The sequence below is a fragment of the Equus quagga genome, unplaced genomic scaffold, assembly GCF_021613505.1.
Source record: "Equus quagga isolate Etosha38 unplaced genomic scaffold, UCLA_HA_Equagga_1.0 73442_RagTag, whole genome shotgun sequence".
Lineage (NCBI taxonomy): Eukaryota > Metazoa > Chordata > Mammalia > Perissodactyla > Equidae > Equus > Equus quagga.
This window is the reverse complement of record NW_025802777.1, coordinates 6,353,556-6,377,639: the sequence shown is the minus strand read 5'-3', so window position 1 is coordinate 6,377,639 and position 24,084 is coordinate 6,353,556. Positions and strand designations below refer to the sequence as shown.

At 38.4% G+C, this 24,084-nt stretch overlaps 1 protein-coding gene across 1 annotated transcript in view; it reads left to right on the top strand.

Annotated features, from left to right (window-relative positions):
• LOC124234254 (E3 ubiquitin-protein ligase TTC3-like) overlaps positions 1 to 24,084 on the top strand; it is a 121,475-nt gene that overhangs the window by 65,950 nt on the left and 31,441 nt on the right. The window contains exons 28-34 of the mRNA XM_046651505.1: positions 1,765 to 2,016; positions 4,990 to 5,036; positions 6,018 to 6,074; positions 14,106 to 14,179; positions 15,468 to 15,632; positions 19,937 to 20,993; positions 21,916 to 21,981. Coding sequence (XP_046507461.1) covers positions 1,765 to 2,016; positions 4,990 to 5,036; positions 6,018 to 6,074; positions 14,106 to 14,179; positions 15,468 to 15,632; positions 19,937 to 20,993; positions 21,916 to 21,981 — 1,718 coding nt within the window. The remainder of the gene's footprint in view (positions 1 to 1,764; positions 2,017 to 4,989; positions 5,037 to 6,017; positions 6,075 to 14,105; positions 14,180 to 15,467; positions 15,633 to 19,936; positions 20,994 to 21,915; positions 21,982 to 24,084) is intronic.

Sequence of the window (24,084 nt, the reverse complement as noted above, 5' to 3'; positions counted from 1 at the left end):
AGATGATTCAGTTGTCACCTGTTGGATAATGGCTAATGAAGCACAGCAGAGCAGGGCCTTTCAACAGCAGCCCAGGGAGTGAGCCTGCCAGGCCTCTGCGAGCCACCCAACCTGCCTGAGTTTTCAGAGAGGTAGAGCTGTTGGAATTCTAGGGTTGCAGAGAATAATTGATGAATTTCTGTCAGTAGAGACAGAGTAAGATGGCAGCAAACTTGGCATGGTTGATAGCTAAATGTTGCTGCTTTGAGCATAGGTCTCCATAGGTTTCTGGACCCAGAAAGTTACTCTTAAGTGATAAGATTATCATTAGCATCTGTTAACAATCAGATAAGTAAATTATAAAGTTATTTCTTACTTTGAGAAAGGTAGGCTTTCTGGTTAAGCTTAGCTGGACATGAGTGCCCACTACTGTTCATTCTGGTGAACTGTAGCATTTGAGCCTTACAGCTCATTGACAGGAAAATATGAATGTGTCTGTCCTTGTGATCCAATGCATTTATTCTGAAGATTAAGGGTATCGTTTAATATATATGCATACTATTCAAAGTTGCAGTTTCTGTGTAAAGTTGTAAAATAAGTTCAAGCATGTTAATTAGTAAGGCTGTACTCTGGCCCTGATGTAAAACTCATATTTAATAAAGCAAGGACTTTCTAGTTCCTGGAATTTCACTTTTCTTCTCACAAAAAGACTATACAGCAGAGTCACATCCTGTGTAGATTTAACACGAGAGGTCAATTCATATGCAGGATGAGGGAGGAAATTAACGTTTCAGTAATATAAGTGATCGGCCTTCCTTCCCCTCACTGAGCACGTGCTCAGATGTGAGCCTTAGATGAGAGATGTGAATGTGGTATTTCTTCATTGGCAGTTCCCTTAAACCTTGTATCGTGTGAGTATTTTACGTGATCCCTGGTTCTGGTGTTTATAAAGATACTAATTTTTCATGCAACATGACCTCTGAAAGCCATTTCATCTGGAAGAAACAGCCGTCCGGGCTAGTTTTGACTCAGCAGTCTGCTTCATTTGCTGACTGAGACTCTATGGCCAACGCAGGAGGAGACCATGCTGTATGAGAGGCATGTGGGGAGATAGGACAGGCTAATCTTTGCTTTCTGGTGGCTGTGTTACTAACGAGCAGAGGCTCACCGTGTTTTCAGTAGCAGTGTCTGAGGTTCCAGCCACCCCTTTTTTTGATTTGTAGAAGGTGGAATTAAAGTGGGCATAGTGACCACCCTGATTTTTGTGAGGAAGGTAAGGAACCATGATGTTTTAGGGGATAAGGAGAAATTCATAGAGGTGTTGAGAGAGTTTACCCATTTTCTGTTTTAAAGGCATTTGGGAGTCTTTTGCATAGTATTGATGTTTTGTTACTATGGAATATGTGTAGCAAAGTTTTGTAAAATCTTGCTAGTTTGTACTAATTGGAATGAAAGTCATTATGAATTAATGAAAAATGATTATATTTTTAAAGGAATTTAATGCCTTACTTTTATCACCTAAATCTAGTAAAAATAACTGTAATGATAGAAGCTTTGGCCCACACTCTTCAACTTGTAGATAAAAGTTATTATAATTAGCATATCAACATTAAATGGTGTTTCTAAAATGCAAAATAGTTTGGACAAGTTGGTATTCAAGTATTTAAATGTTTTCAATGAAAATATAAGCAAACTATAATGGGACCGCTTTCAACGATGTGAAACTGAATGTGCTTTTACAGTAAATGATTTTCCCTTCTGATTCGGGTTTTGTTTTTACTTCAGGCTTAGACGCCACGGGACCTTTTTTTTCTCGTTATGGAGCGTCTCTCAAGGAGCTTGATTTTAGCATCATGACTTTTCTCTGGAATGAGAAATACGGACATAAACTTGGCTCCATAGAAGGAAAGCAGCTTGATTATTTCTATGAGCCAACATCATTGAAGGAAGCACGGTGTTTAATATGGCTGCTAGAAGAGCACAGAGACAAGTTCCCAGCATTGCATAATGCTTTGGATGAATTCTTTGATATAATGGGTATGTGGACTGAGTTTCAGTTTAATCTTAGGAAAAAATCTACGAAGGACCCCAGCTTATTTCAATACTTAAAGAAAATAGTGAAAATTATTATGATGCAACCAGCTTATTTGGAGAGGTTAGGGATTAAGAATAGTGATTTTTTTCACCTCATAAAGCCTTTTTACTCTGTGGAGCTAAGTGTTGTGGAAATACACAGATGGGTATGTTACACTGACTACACGCCATAATATTCTCATCTTAGATGTTTTGACAGCATCATGGCAAAGATTGCATGTTAAAGGGATGGAATTTATTATTATTAAATGGTTTCATTTTGGCAGTCAAGGAAACATTGGCCTGCAGAAGTAGGTGATGTTTGCAGAATCCAGAACAGATAGCACAGCTGTTGTAGTGGGAAGAGCCTGGAAGTGGGAGTCAGGAAAAGTAGTCTGTGGTTCTGCTTCTTCCCTGGGTTTTACTGATGCTTGAAGGCTCCTGCTAGGTGTTAACAAGGAATTCAGAAATGCTTATCCAGTCCTTGCCCTCAAGGACCTCTTGTTCTACAAAAGGGAATACGGTGAATATACACATAACTGTAATATGGGAGGAAGCTCAGGTAGGACCAGAGAAAGTGCTGCTGCTTCAGCTGGAGGACTGAGCGCTTACCTTCTCCCTGGGGAAGAGGAAAGCCTTGGTGCGGGGGTAGAGTCCAGATTAGCTGTGGACACAGAGGTGGAGTTGGACAGGGTGACTCCTGAGCTTAGAGGTGTAGGGTGGAGGGGAACTGGGGGACCTGTTTGGGTACTGCCATGGAGTCCAGTTTGGCAGAATAGGACAACCAGTAGTTAATTCCTTAGCTGCTCTTGGATCTTAGTTTCTTCATCATTAAAATGAGAGGATTTGGAGCCAGTGATCTGTGTGGTTCTGTTTTGCTTCAAAATTCATATATTTTAGATTCTAAATTAATTTTAATTTCTTAGCTTTGGTACTACTTGTATGTCTTCTGAGAATGCCGCTCCCCTTTTTCCTCAGCATCAAAAGTCTACTTTATATATTGTTAGACTTTTAAGTGTCACGCTATTTGTTTTAAAGTATACATTAAAAGGTCTGGCGTTATAGAAAAGTGTCACATGTTACAAAGTTCAAATGCAGTATAAGGAACTGAAAAGCTTACTTCTCTTGTGGTTCTCAGGAAGGCACACACTCAAATATAGATGGCTTTATTCTTCCAGGACACTGCTTCATGACTGGAGGTGACATGCTACTTGGTAGCCTGAATTTATTGCCATCAGTTTGCTGCTGCTGGTAATAAAGTGCTGTCCTGGAACTGAGCTTACAAAACCTGGTGTATGTTTGATCACACAAGACAACCAAAAAGGACGCAGTTCCCTCTCAGTGTGCCTTTATCCTGATTCTCCTCTTCTAAACTTTAAATACACAGTCCATCTGGCTATGACAGTTTCTCTGCTTTTAGTCATAGAGTCGGAAGCCACCAACCAAATGACTGGCCAACAGATTTTCAAGTTGGATAGCTCTGTCTCAGACCAGACATTTTCAATCTTATCTCCTTTCATTTAAAAGAATGATTATATTTCTTAAAACTTTTAAAAATCTACTGATCTTGTAAATAACGGTGTTCAATAATATCACCAATGCTAAGATAATTGGGAGCCCCAGCCTCTCTCCTCAACTCTGGATGCTCATTTCCCTGTTGGAATTTCTGTGTAGACAGCCAAGAGGCCCCCTAAGAGCAGCGTGGCTGAACCACACTCATCTCTAGAGACCTGTTTTTCCTAAATTTATCTCAGTTAATACCATTGTCTCTGTCTTGTTTTTAAGGAGGAAATTCTGAAATTAGTCTGACTCTTCCTTTTCCCTGTTACACCGTACCTGGTTTGTTAGCAATCCAAATAAGCTTTGTCTTTGATCTCTCCTCTCCTGTCCGTGTCCAGTTCCCTGGGCCAGGACCTTAGTCATCTTTCTGTGATTAGACTGTCACAGTAGCCTCCAAACTGGTGTCCATGCCTCTAGACCCTCTACTTCAAGTCCTTCTCTCATATTGCCACTGGTGACTCTTCTAGAACATCTCTCTGATCCTACAACTACCCTGTTTGGGAAACACTTGCTTAGTTTTGCCTCATAGTGAGTTGGAATCATGTGTCTGGATTCATCATCACTCTCCCCATCTGCCCTCTGAGTGTACACCCCCCTTCCTACTGTGCCTTCCTGCCTCCTATCTTTGCTCTTGTGTTTCCTTCAGCCACGTCCTACCTCTTTGCTTGTTTAAAGCCCTCCCTCACCCCTCCTCAGTCCTCTCCTCTTGAACTTCTGTTATTCCATCAGCTTTGTTACCACTGTATTTTTTTTTTGTTACTTTCTTTTGTTTACTTTTTGCTGAGGAAGATTCACCCTGAGCTATTATCCGTTGCCAATCTTCCTCTTTTTGCTTGAGGAAGATTAGCCTTGAGCTAGTATCTGTGCCAGTCTTCCTCTATTTTGTTTGTGGGTCACCACCACAGCATGCTGATGAGTGGTGTCCAAACCTGCACACTTGGGCCGCTAAAGCAGACTGTGCCAAACTTAACCACTGTGCCACAGGGCCGGACCCCCATTATATTTTTTATTGTGGCAATGAGCACACTGGGTTACAGGGGTTGCCCTTTTGTCTTTTTTGCAGAACATAAGCAAATGGATGGCAGGGACTGTTCTGTACATCTCTGTGTTCCCAGCACCTAGCATAGAGTTTGGCACCTGTAAGGCACTCAAATTATGCTGAGTTGGACAGAAATTTTATGGTTCTTTGTAGTTTGTTTCCCATTTATTTAGCCATTTGGCCTTTGGTTTCTAAACTAGACTTGTGTCAAAGCCAAATAAGGAGTAGAACATAGTCTATGTTAGTAGTATCTGGAGTGGTTTTCTTTAAGGCTTTACTGTATTGTATGGCAATGTAAATATTTTGTTTGCTCACAAACCATCTGTATCTTTCTGCAGACAGCCGCTGCACTGTGCTAAGGAAACAAGACAGTGGTGATGTGCCAGTAAGTTATTTGATCACTTTAAATGTTATGTTTTGTGTTAGCCAAAGGAAGAGAGGAGGACCCCGGCCAGTGTTTATGTTCATCACAGGTGGTACTCCAGAACCAAAGCTAGAGGACTTCTGGATAACGAGTACTATTTCATTAGAAGGTTAATCCCCATCTTCCTCTTGGAATTGAAACATCAATCAGCAAACTCTGAGGCTTAAATTAGACAATGTCCATAAAGTTTCACAACTAATAGATGTTAATCTTAAAATAGGAAAGGAGTTCTTGAATCATCTCCTAGCATAAAAATGAAAAGTTATCGGTAATGATTAAAATTTCAGTGGTTTGCTCTGTAAGGAAAACAAAGGGACTTTGTTTTGAGGGACTCCAAATTGAGTTTCAGTTAAAATAATTTCAGTATTGTCTTCCCTAGTAGGTTGTGGCAGTTTTCAAACAGAAAGACACTTGATTACTGGTTTTTAGGATCAAATCATGTATATTTAAAATTTTGTCTTAATCCACTCTATGAAATATTGCCTGGCTAAGTATAAAAAACACAGCTAACATACCCCATGGGAAGTTAAATGCTGCTTCTCAATTCACTGTTTGTGCCCCAGTGTCTGGCCAGGTACAGAATGTCTAGTTTTCCGTAATAAAAGGAAAATTATTAAAATACTATTAGCATATAACTGGGATTACGTTAAAATCTGATTAATCACTTGATGACATAACCTTGTTGAAAATGAGTTTAAAATGTTGGAACAAAAATTTAATTTTAGTTACAACATTAGGCATTAAACTTTTTCTTATTTTGTATTATAAATCATAACACTAGGGTTGACACACTATAGTGTTATTTTTGTTAAACATTTCATGTAATTCAACTTATGACTAGTCTATTAAAATCAGTATGGTATCTTTATAAAATATGGTAGCTTCATAAATGCTGTTATTTGAGTGTTCAGTGATTTTTTTCTTTTTTTTACCATTTTATAGTTTAATTCGACCAAGATAAAAAACAAAGGCAAGAAAAAGAAGCCAAAAGATTCAAAGGTATGGAGTATTTTCTGTACTAATTCTTGTTTAAAATAATTAGTTGAATATATGAATTAGAGCTGACCAATTCTTGGGGATATTTTGAAGCACTTTGTATAGAGACTTTCTAGGCTTTAATCTAAATGTAGTTTGGCAGTCTTCTATATATTGAGGAAATTTAAGCTTCGTATTGTATATAAGTAACTCTTGAAAAAGACTCTTATCTTTATTGTCCTTTTTTTTCCCTAAATATTTCCAAGTGAAAACGTGATCATAATGTGGGATTTTGTAGGGGTGCTCATAGAGCAGAGTGGCCAAGGCAGACCTGGGTTCATATCTTGGTTCTACCAATTATGATTATTATTATTATTATTATTATTTTATTATCTTTGTGACTTTGGGCAAGTTATTTGACTTCCCTGTGCCCTACTGTCATCATCTGTGTGACAAGACATAATACCTATTGTTAATAACTAATGGAGTTATCTAAAATATTCAAAATAAAGATGGTGAGTACAAATCATGACAGAATCTCAGGATTGATAGGATCCCCTCCTCCTCTCACCTCAGGCTCTGCTGCACGCCCCTGAGAGAACTAGGCACTATTGTTAAGTGTTATGGTGGGTTCTTAGTGGCTCTCATGTATTTGGGGGGTCAGGTGTGCTGAGAGGGTGGAGAAAGTGAACAAATATTAGGGGAGGATGAGAACAGCTTTTAAGTTCCAGTAGGGCTTTTTTTATCTTTGACTATATGCCTTCAGTTTACCTAGAATGGAAGTTTAAACTGAGTGACATTTAATTTTTTTTTTTTTTTTTCACTTTTGCACGTGACTTTTATTGCACTTGGGCCCACATTTCTGTTAAGTGAACCTCTGGAAATAGAATTGCTCCATCATCATGTATATGTACATTCAACTTTATCAGACAGTTTTCCAAAGTGATTGTATCAATTTATACACTCACCAACAGTGTTCGAGAACTCCTACCACTTCCCGCTTTAGCCATTCCAGGGGTATAAATAGCTCATCATGAAGTTTTTTGATGACTGATAAGAGTGAACATCTTTTCATATGTCTATTTGCCATTTCTGTATCCTCTTTTGTAAAATACCCATTCAAGCCTTTTGCTGTTTTTCTATTGGATTTTTGGTCTTTGCTTGCTGATTTGTAGGAGTTCTTTGTGCATTCTGGTTTTGAGTTCTGTGTTATTTTTTTTTTAATTAAGGTTATGAAAGTTAACATCCTTGTGAAATTAACAGTTGTACATCATTATTAGTCATGTTGTAGGTACACCACTTCACCCCTAGTGCCCTCCCCCCACTCCCCTTTCCCCTGGCAACCACCGGTCAGTTCTCTTTGTCCATATGTTAACTACCACCTATGAGTGGAGTCATGCAGAGTTCGTCGTTCTCTGTCTGGCTTATTTCACTCAACATAATACCCTCAAGGTCTATCCATGTTGTTGTGAATGGGACGACTTTGTCCTTTTTTATGGCTGAGTAGTATTCCATTGTGTATATATATATGTATATATATATATATATATATATATATGTATATATATATACACCACATCTTCTTTATCCAATCATCAGTTGCTGGGCACTTAGGTTGGTTCCATGACTTGGCTATTGTGAATAATGCTGCGATGAACATCGGGGTGCATGGAACTTTTGGAATTGCTGATTTCAGGTTCTTAGGATAGATACCCAGTAGTGGGATGGCTGGGTCATAAGGTATTTCTATTCTTAACTTTTTGAGGAGTCTCCATACTGTTTTCCATAGTGGCTGTACCAGTTTGCATTCCCACCAACAGTGTATGAGGGTTCCCTTTTCTCCACAGCCTCTCCAACATTTGTCACTCTTGGTTTTGGATATTTTTGCCATTCTAACAGGTGTAAGGTATCTTAGTGTAGTTTTGATTTGCATTTCCCTGATGATTAGTGATGATGAGCATCTTTTCATGTGTCTATTGGCCATCCATATATCTTCTTTGGAGAAATGTCTGTTCATGTCCCCTCCCCGTTTTATATTTGGGTTGTTTTGATTTTTTTATTGTTGAGTTGTGTGAGTTCTTTGTATATTATGGAGATTAACCCTTTGTCGGATAAATAACTTGTGAATATTTTTTCCCAATTAGTGGGCTCTTTTTCTCTTTCAATCCTGTTTTCCCTTGCCTTGAAGAAGCTCTTTAGTTTGATGAAGTCCCATTTGTTTATTCTTTCTATTGTTTCCCTCATTTGAGGGGTTATGGTGTCCAAAAAGATCTTTTGAAGCTGATGTCAAAGAGTGTGCTGCCGATATTCTCTTCTAGAAGACTTATTGTTTCAGGCCTAATCTTTAGGTCTTTGATCAATTTTGAGTTTATTTTGGAGTGTGGTGAAAAAGAATGGTCAATTTTCAATCTTTTGCATGTGGCTGTCCAGTTTTCCCAGCACCATTTGTTGAAGAGACTTTGTTTTCTCCATTGTAGCCCCTCTGCTCCTTTGTCGAAGATTAGCTGTCCATAGATGTGTGGTTTTATCTCTGGGCTTTCAATTCTGTTCCATTGATCTGTGCACCTGTTTTTGTACCAGTACCATGCTGTTTTGATTACTGTAGCTTTGTAGTATGTTTTGAAGTCAGGGATTGTGATGCCTCCAGCTTTGTTCTTCTTTCTCAGGATTGCTTTAGCAATTCGGGGTCTTTTGTTGCCCCATATGAATTTTAGGATTCTTTGTTCAATTTCTGTAAAGAATGACATTGGAATTCTGATTGGGATAGCGTTGAATCTGTAGATTGCTTTGGGTAGTATGGACATTTTAACTATGTTTATTCTTCCAATCCATGTGCATGGAATGTCTTTCCATCTCTTTATGTCGTCGTCAATTTCCTTCCAGAAGGTCTGGTAGTTTTCATTGTATAGATCTTTCACTTCCTTGGTTAAATTTATCCCAAGGTATTTTATTCTTTTTGTTGCGATCGTGAATGGGATTGAGTTCTTGAGATCTTTTTCTATTAGTTCATTGTTAGCATATAGAAATGCTACTGATTTATGTATGTTGATTTTATACCCTGCAACTTTGCTGTAGTTGTTGATTGTTTCTAATAGTTTTTCTATGGATTCTTTGGGCCTTTCTATGTATAAGATCGTGTCGTCTGCAAACAGCCAGAGTTTTACTTCTTCGTTGCCTATTTGGATTCCTTTTATTTCTTTTTCCTGCCAAATTGCTCTGGCCAAAACCTCCAGTACTATGTTGAATAAGAGTGGTGAAAGTGGGCACCCTTGTCTTGTTCCTGTTCTGAGAGGGATGGGTTTCAGTTTTTGTCCATTGAGTATGATGTTGGCTGTGGGTTTGTCATATATGGCCTTTATTATGTTGAGGTACTTTCCTTCTATACCTATTTTATTGACGGTTTTTATCATAAATGGATGTTGGATCTTGTTGAATGCTTTCTCTGCATCTATTGAGATGATCATGTGGTTTTTGTTTCTCGTTTTGTTAATGTAGTGAATCAACGTTGATTGACTTGTGGATGTTGAACCATCCCTGTGTCCCTGGTATAAATCCCACTTGGTCATGGTGTATAATCTTTTTGATATATTGCTGTATTCGGTTTGCCAAAATTTTGTTGAGGATTTTTGCATCTATGTTCATCAGTGATATTGGCCTGTAGTTTTCCTTCTTTGTGTTGTCCTTGTCAGGTTTGGGGATCAGAGTGATGTTGGCTTCATAGAATGTGTTAGGGAGTGCTCCATCTTCCTGTATTTTCTGGAACAGTTTGAGAAGGATAGGTATTAAATCTTCTTTGAATGTTTGGTGGAATTCTCCAGAGAAGCCGTCTGGTCCTGAGCTCTTATTTTTGGGGAGGATTTTGATTACTCTTTCAGTTTCTTTACTTGTGATTGGTCTATTCAGATTCTCTATTTCTTCCTGATGCAGTTTGGGTAGGTTGTATGAGTCTAGGAATTTACCCATTTCTTCTAGGTTGTTCACTTTGTTGGCATATAGTTTTTCATAGTATTCTCTTATGATCCTTTGTATTTCTTCGGTATCTGTTGTGATTTATCCTCTCTCGTTTCTAATTTTATTTATTTGAGACTTCTCTCTTTTTTTTGTAGTGAGTCTGGCTAAGGGTTTGTCGATTTTGTTAATTTTTTTGAAGAACCAACTCTTTGTTTCATTGATCCTTTCTACTGTCTTTTTTGTTTCAGTATCATTTATTTCTGCTCTAATTTTTATTATTTCCCTCCTTCTACTGATTTTGGGCTTTGTTTGTTCTTCTTTTTCTAATTCCGTTAGCTGTTGTTTGAGGTTGTTTATGTAAGATTTTTCTTGCTTATTGAGGTGAGCCTGTATTGCAGTGAATTTCCCTCTTAGGACTGCCTTTGCTGTGTCCCAAATCATTTGGTACTGTGTGTTTTCATTTTCATTTGTCTCAAGATAATGTTTGATTTCTTCTTTAATTTCTTTAATAATCCATTGTTTGTTCAGTAGCATGTTGTTTAGTCTCCACATTTTTGGCTCTTTCCCAGCTTTATTCTTGTAGTTGATTTCTAGTTTCGTAGCATTATGATCAGAAAAGATGCTTGGTATTATTTCAACCCTCTTGAACTTATTGATGCTTGCTGTTTCCCCAGATATGGTCTACCTTGAGAATGTTCCATGCGCGCTTGAGAAGACTGTGTAACCTGCTGTTTTTGGATGAAATGTCCTATATATATCTGTTAGGTCCATATGATCTAATTTTTCATTTAATTCTATAATTTCCTTGTTGACTTTCTGTCTGGATGATCTGTCCATTGGTGTTAATGGGGTGTTGAGGTCCCCTACTATTATTGTATTGCTGTTGATGTCTCCTTTTAGTTTTGTTAATAGTTTCTTTACGAATTTTGGTGCTCCTGTGTTAGGTGCATATATATTTATAAGTGTTATGTCATCTTGGTGGAACGTCCCTTTTATCATTATATACTGCCCCTCTTTGTCTTTCTTTATCTCTTTTGCTTTGAAGTCTACTTTGTCTGATATAAGTATGGCAACACCTGCTTTCTTTTGTTCATTATTAGCTTGGAGTGTTGTCTTCCATCCCTTCACTTTGAGTCTGTGTTTCTTTGGGGCTGAGGTGTGTTTCCTGGAGGCAGCATATTGTTGGATCTTTTTCTTTGATCCATCCTGCCACTCTGTGCCTTTTGATTGGAGAGTTCAATCCATTCACGTTTAGAGTGATTATTGAAACGTGGGGGCCTACTTTTGCCATTTTATCACTTGTTTTCCGGTTCTTTTGCATTTTGTCCTGATGGAGAGCTGTTACTTTGTGTTATTGTCCTTCTGCTTATCTCTTTTGTTCTGGATTTTGTAACCCCTTTCCTTTTTCTGGCTTTTCTGGAATGAGTTTCTTCCTGAGCATTTCTTGAAGAGGAGGTTTTGTGGCGATGAACTCGCTTAACTTTTGTTTATCTGGGAAAGTTTTTATTTCTCCATCGTATTTGAAGGATATTTTCGCTGGGTAGAGTATTCGTGGCTGCACCTTTTTGTCCTTCAGAGTTTTGAATATTTCATTCCAGTCTCTTTTAGCCTGTAAGGTCTCTCCTGAGAAATCTGCTGATAGCCTTTTGGGGTTTCCTTTGTAAGTTATTTTCTTCTGCCTGGCTGCCCTTAGTATTTTCTCTTTGTTGTGGACTTTTGCCAGTTTCACTACTATATGCCTTGGGGTTGGTCTTCTTGCGTTGATAAAGTTTGGAGATCTATTGGCTTCTGTCACATGAAGTTCCATCTCTCTTCCCAAGTTTGGAAAGTTCTCAGCTATTATTTCTTTGAACAGGCCTTCTGCCCCCTTCTCCTTCTCTTCTCCCTCTGGTATACCTATAATCCTTATGTTGCATCTCCTAATTGAGTCGGATAATTCTTGGAGAGTTTCTTCATTTCTTTTTAGTCTTAGTTCTCTCTCCTCCTCTGTCTGCAGCATTTCTATATTCCTCTCCTCCAAATTGCTAATTCTGTCCTCCATATTATCAACCCTACTGTTCAGAGAGTCCAGATTTTTCTTAATCTCCTCCATTGTGTTCTTCATCTCCACTATTTCTAATTGGTTCTTCTTTATAGTGTCAAGCTCTTTTGTGACATAGCTCCTGAACTCATTGAGTTGTCTATCTGAATTCTCTTTTAACTCATTGAGTTTTGAAATCATCATCATTTAGGTTATAGATTTCTTTGTCTTTGAGATTGTTTTCTGGGTGCTTGTCATTTTCCTTCTGTTCTGGAGATTTAATATATTTTTTCATACTGCTTGATGGCGTGGATTTGTGCCTCCGCATAGAGATAGAGTTTAGTCACTGCTTCCACTTGTGACTGGTGTGGGGGGGGGGTCCAGCTGTTTAGACTGCACCAACCAGGAACCCTGTCAGCTGTTACTGTCTGGACCTGGACCCCTCCTTGTAGTCACAGTGGTCCTGTGGGGTCCCTCATCGGTTGTGGGGGCAATCGCAAGGGGACCTCAGGCTGCTGGTGCCTACTGTTGCAGCCCACTTAGACGCCCTCCTTCCTTGTGGTCTGCAGCAGTGTCGTGGGCTTTTCCAGCAGCAAAGAGCAGGATCACCTATAATTGCCGCTTTGTCCCTAACAGAGCCCACAAGATCACACTTGTCCACTGTAGGTCCCAGCAGAGCTATGGGTATCTTCTGCAGTCTGTCATTAGCTCATCTAGCTGTGCTACTTTTGCCTCAGGGCCTTTCCGCCTTGCGATTGCCAGTCGGGACCTCTCCACTAGTGCTGTGCAGAGGCTTTTGCTGAGGCTGCTGTAGGAACCTGGAGTTTCCCCTTGGGCTACATAGCCATTTCACCGGAGCTCCACTCTGCCCCACTTCACTCTCACAGGATCTCTGGGAGCCCCTTGCCTCGCCTGGGACATGGCCAGAGTCCGTGGGCCTGGCGGTGGCTTGTAAGCTGCTGCCTTGTGGGGAATTCTGCTCTAGGGCGCTTCCTGGTGTTCCGAATGCTGGGTGGGGCCTCCCTGCTAATGGCGAGCAGAGGCTTTCCCTGCCGGAGAGGTGCGGGACCCCAGAGCCTCCCCCTGGGCCGCACAGCCGGGTGCTGGACCTCCAACCGTGTCCCCAAGCAAGAAGCAAGTCCACGGAAAGTCCAGATGCCCCCTGCACCAACCCGTGTGCTGGAGACCGTGGGCCCAGCAGTAGCTTGTGGTCTGGTTCCGTGCCGGGGAATCCGCCTGCCAGGAGCTTCCCTTTGTTCTGGATTCTGGGAAGGGCCTCCCTGCTAATGGCGAGCGGAGGCCTTCCCTGCTGGTGGGTGCGGGACCCTGGGGATTCCCCCTGGGCTTGGGTGTAATCACGGGGGGCTTGAGTAGGGCTGTTGTCACTTGTTTCCACCGTTGCTCCACTGGTGAGTGCACACTCCCGCCCTTGGTGTGTGGCGATGTTATGGGGGAGTCCGCTAGAAGAGAGCCTCCTGCAGGAACTGGGCTGTCCGGGGGTTGGGAGTCGGGGGTTGGAGAGTTTTCACCTATTACCACCTCCTCCCGGGGGGAAGTCCTTCCACCTTCTGATGTATAGTAGTACGAGACTCTTAGGCGTCTTGAGATGCTATCTGGATATCTTTAGGTTGGCTCCCACCTGGCCAGCTGAGAAGCTCCGCTGCTCCCAAAGGTGGCTTTTTTCCTCTCTGGCCAGAGTTACTGCCTCTTCTGCTTTCGTCGGGACTGTCCCTTCTTGTGGGGGTTCTTTTTATCCAGTTTTCAGTTTTCAATCCAGGGTGATTCTTCCTAAAATTGTTGTAACCTGGTTCTGTTTGTGGGAGGAGGCAAGTTCAATGTCTGCTCACAGCACCATCTTGACCCCTCTGAGTCTGACATTTAAATTTTTTTGGAGCCTTGGAAGTGTTAATTTGGGCCCATTCATGGCTGTTGGAACTTTTACTACTGTATGTTTCTGTTCATAAGAAAATTTAGGTAAGTCTTATATGTTGGCAATTTGCGTGCATATTTATGAAAGCATTCATCAGTTTTAACGGTAATTTTAAGGTAGAAAATCCTTGTCATTTTTCTTTCTTTTAAACTAGCCAATGTTAGTTGGGTCTGGAACAACTTCAGTAACACCAAATAATGAGACCATTACTTCAGGTGAAGACCATAAGTAAGTGCAATTTTAAAATTTTTACTTCATTTTAGCTCGTGTTTTAACTTAGTAGGTGGGGTTAATTTAATGTACTTTAAACTTGTGTTTTTTTTCCTGTAACCTGTCTAAAGATGTGCATCTATTATGACAGCCTGACGTGACCCATCTTGGTTGAATTTATAGCATGGCTTGTGGACATTGAGAATTCATACAAACTGCATTAATGTCACAGGGCTGATGACATTCATTTGCAAAGTTTGAGAACCTACTGTGTGCAAGATACTGCGGGAAAATCCTAGCAAATGTGTTTTAAAATGTTCAATGAAGAGAGTGTCCTGTTGATACTTACTAGCATATTTGCTATAATAGGAGAGAGGAGGATGTTTGGAAGCTATGTATGATGTTACGTTTTAACCTTAGATGTTAGTGATTTTCAGTGGCATCTGGTTTGTTGAAACTGAGTTTTCAGACAACAAATAGAAGAAGAAATAAAACTAATGAGTAGCAGTGACCTTTTTGTATCATACTCCTTTATGGACCAAAAACGCATGAAATGTTTGGGTTTTTTTCACTCACATTTTTTAAAGGAGTTGTAGTAACAGTTGTTTTGCACAGTCATTTTCATGAATTGTTTAAATGGAGGAATTAAGTTAAAATCATAATAGCTTGTACTTAGCTAACACTCATGTACCAGGCACTATTCTGAGAGCTTTACATATATAAACTGATTTAATCCACTCTTCCATCCTAGAAGGTAAGTAGTGTTTTATGTCTATTTTACAGATGAGGAAATTCACGCACAGTATCGTTGAGTGAGGTGCCCAAGAAGACAAAGCTCATAAATAACCGAGCCTGAATTTAAACCCAGCAATCTGGTTTTAGAGCCCACACTCAAACTACTGCATCTTTTTAGAGTGCTAGAATCTTAAACTCTTTTTTTTAAAAATCTTTTTATTAAGTTCATTTTACCAGTCGCAATCGCAGTTTAAGTTTGTAGCAGTTACAATAAAATCTTTCATTTTTCTCTTTAACGAGTTAACAATTAAAGCAGCATTGATTTTTTTAAAACCAAGAATTTTAAAAAATTTTCTTTTGGTAGCAAGAGTAAATAATTAAAAGTGCTTACTCAGTAGTCAGCTATATATGTTTCTTGACTATAATTGTAGAAGGATAATTTTTCTGCATTAAATTCTCTGGTAGTGTTTTTTGCATCATAAAGCTGAGTACTATCTTGATGTTTATTTCAATTTAAATATTATTATGGGTCACTTAAAAGTTTGTTATTCACAAAATTTTTTTTTATCAGTAGACGCAGTTCAAATTCAGCAGGCCCATTTGTAGTGCCTGACCATCTTCGGCAAGATGTGGAAGAATTTGAAGCCCTTTATGAACAGCACAGTAATGAATATGTTGTCCGTAACAAGAAGCTGTGGGACATTAACCCCAAACAGAAGTGTTCAACTCTGTATGAGTAAGTAGTGCAACATTCCCACAACTGTTATTTTACATGGAGGCTCCGGTTAAAGACCTTAAGTTGTTTAATTTGTGTGCTTTGTTAAAGGAATCATTTATTGGCTCACAGCTCTGAGGAAAAAAAGTATTTTTATAGCTTTTGTAGAATATTACATAAAGTTAATTGAGGATTTTTAATTATTAAATTTAGAATCCTAGTGGTGATTACTTTTATCAGTTTGAGCTGCTGGTGTAGATACTTTCTACTTTCAAAACTGTCCTGATAGGACTGATGAGGTTTCCAGCCATAATCTTTTTATCATGAATTCCAAGGTATACATTTGACAAGGGGTAGTGTGATTATTTGATCTCGTTGTTGTTTTGTTGAAGATGTAGTTGTTTGACATCTCACAAATCCAGTAACAAGTAATGTAGCTTGGTGACGTATTACCCTTTTATTGGGGCAAGGATCCCAGGACCCTGTTATTCCTTCTGCTGAGATGATAGTTGTTCAGCTGGAATCATGGTACAGAAACAGAACCTTGTATCTCTGTATTGTACTGGAGACTTGACTTCCTGACATTGGTCTAATAAAAGAGAAACAGAATTTTCTTTTTAAGTAACTTTGAGTGTGAGTTATTTTTGGATTGAAAATGTGAATATGAAATGAACAAGTCAAGTGTGAGTGGAGTGGATAAAATAATGGAGTAAGAGCTCAGGAAAATCTAGGAAGCAGTTGCCATTTTGAGTTTGGCATTAGTAAGTAGTGCATTGATGCCTTTTTTAAGAAAAGAAATTGAGGGCTAAGATCTGCAATAGAAAATGAATTTGAAAGTTCACTCTTCTGGAAAAGCTGTCGCTTGTCCATAATTTGGTCATTTCTTATATTTTCCTCAGTTGCGTCTTTCCTGTTCAGTCTAGTTATATGCTCTTGGGTCCCACTTTTTTGGATTTTTCTTTTGAGTTGAAAAATGGAGCAAATTATATTTCCAGAGAACTCCTGGATGGCAGCATGGAAACAGCTGTAAAACTACACTAATGTTTCTTAAAATATTCTAGACTTTGCTTCAAGCATCCAAAACTGAAGCTAAACTGTGGTTTTCAGGAGCTTGCTTAATAAGGAATTTATGACCATTATAAGTGGGAAGAAATTAAACAGCTTTATGAGAAAAAAAGTAGGCTGATTTGTTTGTATTTGAGATAGAATTTATGTCTTCTGATAGGAGGAAGTCAAGAAGTTACAGGAAGTTATACCTCAAAGCATAATTCTTCCTTTGAATTTTCAAAAATAAATGTGATTACTTAAGAGTGATTAAGAATGATCTCTTATTGGCCAATGGATGAAAAAAAGGAAAATGAAACTAAACTTTTATATATGAAAAGAGTGTAGAGTGGAAAAAATGTTAGACAAGGAGTCAAGAATACTCGGATAACTGATATTAATTAACTTTTTCTTGACTTCAGTATTTTTCTTTAAAGTCGGGGATTGGACTGATTTATTTTTAATGACCCCATTCTAGTTCTAACATTTTATGATTGAGATAGTTGAGCAAATTAAATTTCAATAGATAGTATTCTGCATTTGGTTTTTCCTAGTACCTCTTTAGTGGTGTTAATTAGTCAGCCAAGATTTTTTAACCCCTTAAGGTTAAGCACTGTGGAAGATTGCAGAAATGATCCTGTGCAGCTTACAAATAGCAGGAGAGCTAAACTAATCATTAGTCAGATCACAGTGTATGCAAATAAAAATTATTTTGTGAAATAAGAATCATGAACATGTAGAAAACCGTGATTTTCAAAGGGGCACAGCCAGAATACTGGGGTGGGAAAGCTTTCTGAAATGTTTTTCCCATCCCTGTCCCTTGTCCCTGTGCTGACAGTTACATGCACTGGCTCTATGAAAGTCCATGAGGACCATTTAAGACACTAATGGTCATCATCCAGTTTTGAAGATATATATACACATATAAACATGTACATATGTACATAACAACTATTAATGTAATAGTTGGTATAATTAGCTTTATTATTATTTTTTTACTCCTGTCAAGCACAGCGTGCCCAGTCTTTGGTTCTGAAGGCAGGAACACTGTGTCTATTAGAGTCAGACTTTGAAAAGCAGCAAACGATGAGAGAGGAGATGAATTTTCCAACTTGGCGGAAGTTGAAATGATCGTGTCAGCCTTGTCATCTCAGTTGTATCTAGCATCTTTTATTAGAGCTTTAGCCTCTTTCATGTCTGCTAAACAGCCACACCAGCGCTAGTGTTCAGTGTGTTGGTGAATGGATTCTAACCCCTATAAAACACTGGATTATGAAGGAATCATATTTGTGCTATCTTGGACCCAATGCTCATCTTACGGAGACGACTTTTCAAGGCTAGAAAAGTGTATAAATAAAGTTAACGTTCATTTTCTGTTGCATTTCAAATAACAGTAACTATGAAAACTTTATTCATAATATGGTTATAATACTATTTCTCTTTGGGTAGGGACCCGTATTGAATTAAGTTTTGTTCTGCTTGAATGTATGAAAACTTCATTGCTTCTTAGCCAGTGGAAAAATTGTGGAGGCTCTATTTCTTTGAAAAAAATTTTTTTCTGATTATAAAAGTAATATAAGTTAGTTTGGAAATTTTTAAAAAAGAACAGTTTAAAGGAAAAAGTAAAAATTATGAATAATTCTGTCACCCTTATGTAACCAGTTAACTTCTAGTTTCAGTTTAGTTTCAGACTTTTAAATGTGTATCTGTAAAACATACATTTTAAAATTTGTAAACTGATTTAACTCTACACTTAGCTTTGTCATTTGCCTTTTTGACCTAAACATGCATGGTGAGCATTTTCCCAGATCCTTAACTGTTCTTCAGGAACACAGCGTTTGTTGGTTGCTTGGTGATTGTCACCAGATCTGCATCAGCATTTATGTTGCTAGCTGTGGAAAGGCTTGTTGAGCTCCTGAGAGTGGGTTCCTTTCGTGATGGCTCTGTTCTTTAGTTACACCATTTTGGATTTAAATATTTTAATCCAGATCGAAAAGCTTTATTTTCAGTGATTCTCTTTAGTTATTCATCATGGAGAGCAAAAAGTAAATACATATAGACCGTTCATGAATTATTTTACTGTTGCTTAATGGCAGCTAAACACCAACTAGAAAGGTCTCTCTTCGGACAGATGGTGGGGCCAACGTATTTGTACCAGTCAGCTGAAATCCTCAACAAGGATGACTGTTCCTGAGACTACAGGGATTTATTTCTTTTAACCTCTTCTGCTTTTAGAGATTTCTCATTAAAAATCAAGTTTAATGGGAATCTTAAAGCAAAGACATATTTAACCTGTTATCTTGCAAAACGACATGTATGTAGGGGAGTTTCAATTGTAGAGATTATTCTAAGGAGAAATTCATCAAAAAATGTTTCAAGAGAAGTTGTTTCGTGACTTTGAAGTATTTAGAGCAGCAGTGCTGACAAAGAGAAGTGGTATTTGGTCTTTATGCTTTGGAGTATCAGTTGCCTTGAATAGAGGTTAATCATTTGCAAAAATTGTCCTATGCATTTGTCTGCAGCAGCATCTGCACATAAAGTAGTTTTATTTTTCTTTTTTTAAAGATTTTATTTTATTTTTTTAATTTTTATTTTCCTTCTTCTCCCCAAAGCCCCCCAGTACGTAGTTGTATATTTCAGTTGTAGGTCCTTCTATTTGTGACATGTGGGATGCTGCCTCATCATGACTTGATGAGTGATGCTAGGTCCACACCCAGGATCTGAACCAGTGAAACCCTGGGTGGCCAAAGCAGAGTGCGCAAACTTAACCACTCAGCCACGGGGCTGACCCCAAAGTGGTTTTCCTTTTTGTTGTTGTGAGGAAGATTGGCCCTGAGCTAATATCTGTGCCAGTCTTCCTCTATTTTGTATGTGGGACACTGCCACAGCATGGCTTGGTGAGTGGTGCGTAGGTCTGTGCCCAGGACCTGAACCTGGGAACCCCAGGCCACCAGAATGGAACATGTGAACCCAACCACTATGCCACTGGGCTGGGCTCTGTAAAATAACTTTTTAATCCCCTTTTGTTTTTTCCTAAAAAAATGTTTTAAAGGATTCTTGTCTGAGAGGTAGCAAAGTTTAGTTCATGGTATCATTGATTGCAGTTAGCCTTTCTCAGATTTAATATGAGTATAGTATGTTTCTTGGAGAGATGTTGAGATCAGCTAGAAGTGAAATAATATTTTGCTTTGGGAGAATTTTTTTGGAAATACTCTTTTCAAATGAACATGTACAAGTACTTCCTTTTATAATAACTTATATAACTGTAAATTTTTTCCAAGTTACTTCTCTCAGCTGTTGGAGGAACATGGTCCCTTGGACATGAGTAACAAGATGTTCTCTGAAGAATATGAGTTCTTCCCAGAAGAAACTCGACAGATACTAGAAAAAGCCGGAGGTTTGAAATCTTTTCTCCTGGGATGTCCTCGCTTTGTTGTGATTGACAACTGTATTGCATTGAAGAAAGTTGCATTACGGCTCAAGAAAAAGAGAAAGAAGAAAAACATCAAGACAAAAGTGGAAGAAATTTCAAAAACAGGAGAGTATTTACGAGTTAAACTACCACTGAATGCAACCACTAGGGAATTTAAACCAAATGTAAAGTCCAAACCAGTGTCTGATTTATCTTCAGCACCAGCTTCTGAGGATCTACAGCCCAAACCTGTATCTGGTGATTCTCCCAAACCAGCCTGTGAAGCCGAGGAGCTGAAACCAGTATCCGATAATTCTTCCAGATCAGTTTCTGAGTATGAGAAGCCCAGAGGGGTCTCTTCTAATTCTGCCAAACCAGTCTCTGAGGATGCAAGTCCTGAGCAAGTCTCCTCTGATCCTCCCAAGCCAGTTCCTGAGGATGTGAAACCAACCTACTGGACTCAACCCCATTTGATCACAGGATACTGTACATATCTTCCCTTTCGGGGATTTGACGTTATGCAGATACCGCCAACATATATAAACGTGTTACCAAGTTTGCCCCAGTACACTAACATTTACACACCTCTGGCCAACATTTCTTCTGAATTTCAGCTGCAAAGATCAATACCAGTGGTGCCATCTTTTGCAGACAGACCAGATAAAAGTGCTGCTGGACATTTTGAGGGTCATCATTTGAATGCTGAGAATGCCCCTGGTAACCAGGTTGCCCCTGAAACACAGATCTTTCAAGACTCTGTGGAAATACTGGTAAAGTCACAGTGCGACAAGGATGGAGCTGATACAGCCCAAAGTGAGTCTACCAGAAATGATGGTCACTGTGGAGATTCTGCCAAGTGGGAAACAGATCCAGAAAGTACTGATGAAGTGACACATATTCCACATACACAAATGGTTGCCATACAGGTAAGACTTAAATAGAAAAAAGTCTTTCTAATACTTAATACTGAATACTTAAATACTTAATACTGAATGCTTAATTTTCCTTTTCGTTTTTCATTGCCATTATATTTCCTAAAATTTTTTAAATGATTGACTTTATGAACCCTATGTAGGATGTGACAAGTAATCTTGTCAGAATTTTTGTGTCTAGTAAATAATACTCTGCTGCCTACCCAAGTTTTCCACCAATTGAGAAATAAGATAGAGAAATCAGTAGATGGAGCCAAAACATCCCCTTAGTAATTAATAAAGGCACGGTAGGAATATGTGGCTATTTCTGTCCAAAGTGTGTGTCCTAACAGTGAAGCCCATGGCACACCAGCCTACCTACGCACACACAGCAGTGCTGGGCCAGCTTGGGGTGCCTGCCCCAGAAGACTTACTGCATGGAGCAGGAAGGGAGAAGGAGCTTTCTGCACAGGCAGCTCCCAGAGAGAAAAAAGAGGAGTCTGGGCTACAGCATGCCCAGTGTCTCCTCCCAAAACAGGGGAGGAGTGAGGGGGTTAAAAGAGACAACTGGAGGGAGAGAAACGAGATGTGAATGGAAGTTCTTAACAAGTTGAGAATGAATTTAGGTTCCTCTATAGTTGACTTCCTAGAGCGTGAATTCACTAAGCCCTTATTGGATCATCCCTACTCATTGTCTTCTAGAAAGCTTTGAAAAAATGTTGAGTAATGAACCAAAATCATTTTCATTTTTACTAATTCTGAATGATAGTGCTTTCCTAATACAAATATGTGTAGAAAGCATAGAACATTATCTAAATGGCAAAAAAAAATTTTTTTTTTTAAATTTGAGCGTGTTTTAAAATGTTATTGCATAATGGCTTTATTTTACTAGAGCAAATGAGATAGATTGAATTTAAGTATTTGTTTTCCCCCAAAGGTGTCTTGGAATGTAACACATCAAGAAGTCAATACTGAGCCCTATGATCCTTTTGAGGCACAACAGGTGAGTCAAAATTGTATCAGACTGTTTAAAGGTTTAATTTTCGTTAATTTAACTAAATGGGAATGATGAGTTAAAACTATTTTTGAGCCAGCTATTCCATACAAACATTATCGTGGAATAAGCTATAGAATATAACAGAAAAGTTATTGTTTTGTTTTTATTGTTGAAATTTGGGAAGGGGAGGCAAAGAAAAGGTAAGTTTTTTTCTAGCTTATTTATTTCAAAGTATAATAGCCTTATTGTTTAATAATATTGTATAATGAGCCTGTATTAATTTATAAATAAGAGCTTATTCACATGAAAAATACAGAAAGTATTATAAAGACCATCACTTTAAGAATGATTCAATTAGAAAATCTGTTAACATAATTTAGTGTGTTAATATATCTTAAGAGAAAACTTAGTCAACTCCATAGTTGTTGAAAAGGTATTGGATGAAATTCAAGTCCTTTTCTTGACTAAAACTTACAATAAAATGGGATTTGATGAATACTTTTCAACACGCTAGTATCTTTTTCTCTTAAGCCAAAGCCATCATCTCGCCTAAAGTTGAAACATCATCATTAGTATTTATCATCCTTGAGATATCAGCTGACAAAATAAAATAGAAAGAAATTAGATTGTAGAGGAGGAGATATAAGTATTACTATTTATAGAGGCTAAGACTGTGTACCTGGAAAATCTGAAAGGATTGACTGAAAAATCCAATACCAGAATGTAAGAGAATTCAGAAAGGCGACTGGATAAAATTTCTTTCCATATACAAACAACAGCTTGTTGCAAAGTATATTAGAAAAATTCCCTTTTCAATAGCAACAAAAAGATAAAATAAAGAGATTAGTTCTCCCTAAAGCTTTTAATTTAACACAATCCAAGTACAAACATGAACAGAGTGTATTAGTTATCTGTTGCTACATAACAAATTACCTTAAAACCTAATGACTTAAAACAACAATAAACATTTATTATCTCACAATTTCTGTGAGTCAGCAATTGAGGAGTGGGTTAGCTAGAGGGTCCTGAATGTCGCTTGTTAGTTGCAGTCAAGTTGTTGACCATGACTCAGTCATCTGCAGGAGTAACTCGGGCTGGAGGGTCTGCTTCAAAGATGGCTCACTCACGTGGCTGGCAAGCTGGTGCTGGCTGTTGACAGGAGGCTTCAGTTCCTTGCCTCTGGACCTCCATGTAGGGCTGCCTCAGTGTCCTCCTGGGGCCTGGCTTTCCCTGGAGCGGGTGATCAAAGGCAGAAGTAGCAATGGCTTTCATGACCTACTTTAGGAAGTCACACTCTGTCACTTCTTCTGTATTTTCTTGGTCACACAGACCAACCCTGATACATTGTAGGGGAGGATTATACAAGGATGTGAATACCAAGTAGTGAGGATCTTGGAGACCACCTTGGTGGCTGACTGTTGTGGGAAAAATTGATTCTAAATGTCATATGGAAAAATAAGCATCAAAGATGCCTATGGAAAAGAAACTTTAAGAATGTGAGTTGTGCAACCAGATATCAAGGCATCAATCTATATAGTGCATAAATAGACCATTAGGATAAGAGTCCAATAGCACAAAAGAATATAGGAATTTAAGGTATAACAAAAATAACTATTGTTGAGCAACGAGTAGATTATTAAATACATGGTGTTAGGAGAAATGGACTGCCGTCTAGAAAAAATTAATTTGGGTCTCTACCTCATTTCCATATACCAAAATAAATTCCAAGTGGATCAAAGATTTAAATATAAAAAATGCACCCATAAAAGTAGGAAAAAAAGGGAGATTTTTTCCCCCTAAGATTAATAAACAACATGACAAAAGCCATGACATGACAAAACATGTATACACATATGTATAGTGTGTAAATATGTATATGAAGAAATGTGCATATACATGATGTCAAAACAAATGTCAAACTAGGAAAATGACTTGCAGCATAGGAGAGAGAATTAATTTCCTTGCTTAACATATAAAGTTTGTATAAATCCATAAGGAAAAATTAATAACCTGACACAAAAGTGGGAATGCATGCAAATAGACAATCCACAATAAAAGAAATAAAGATGATTTCTAAACATATAGAAAGATGCCCAGTGTATAATTTAC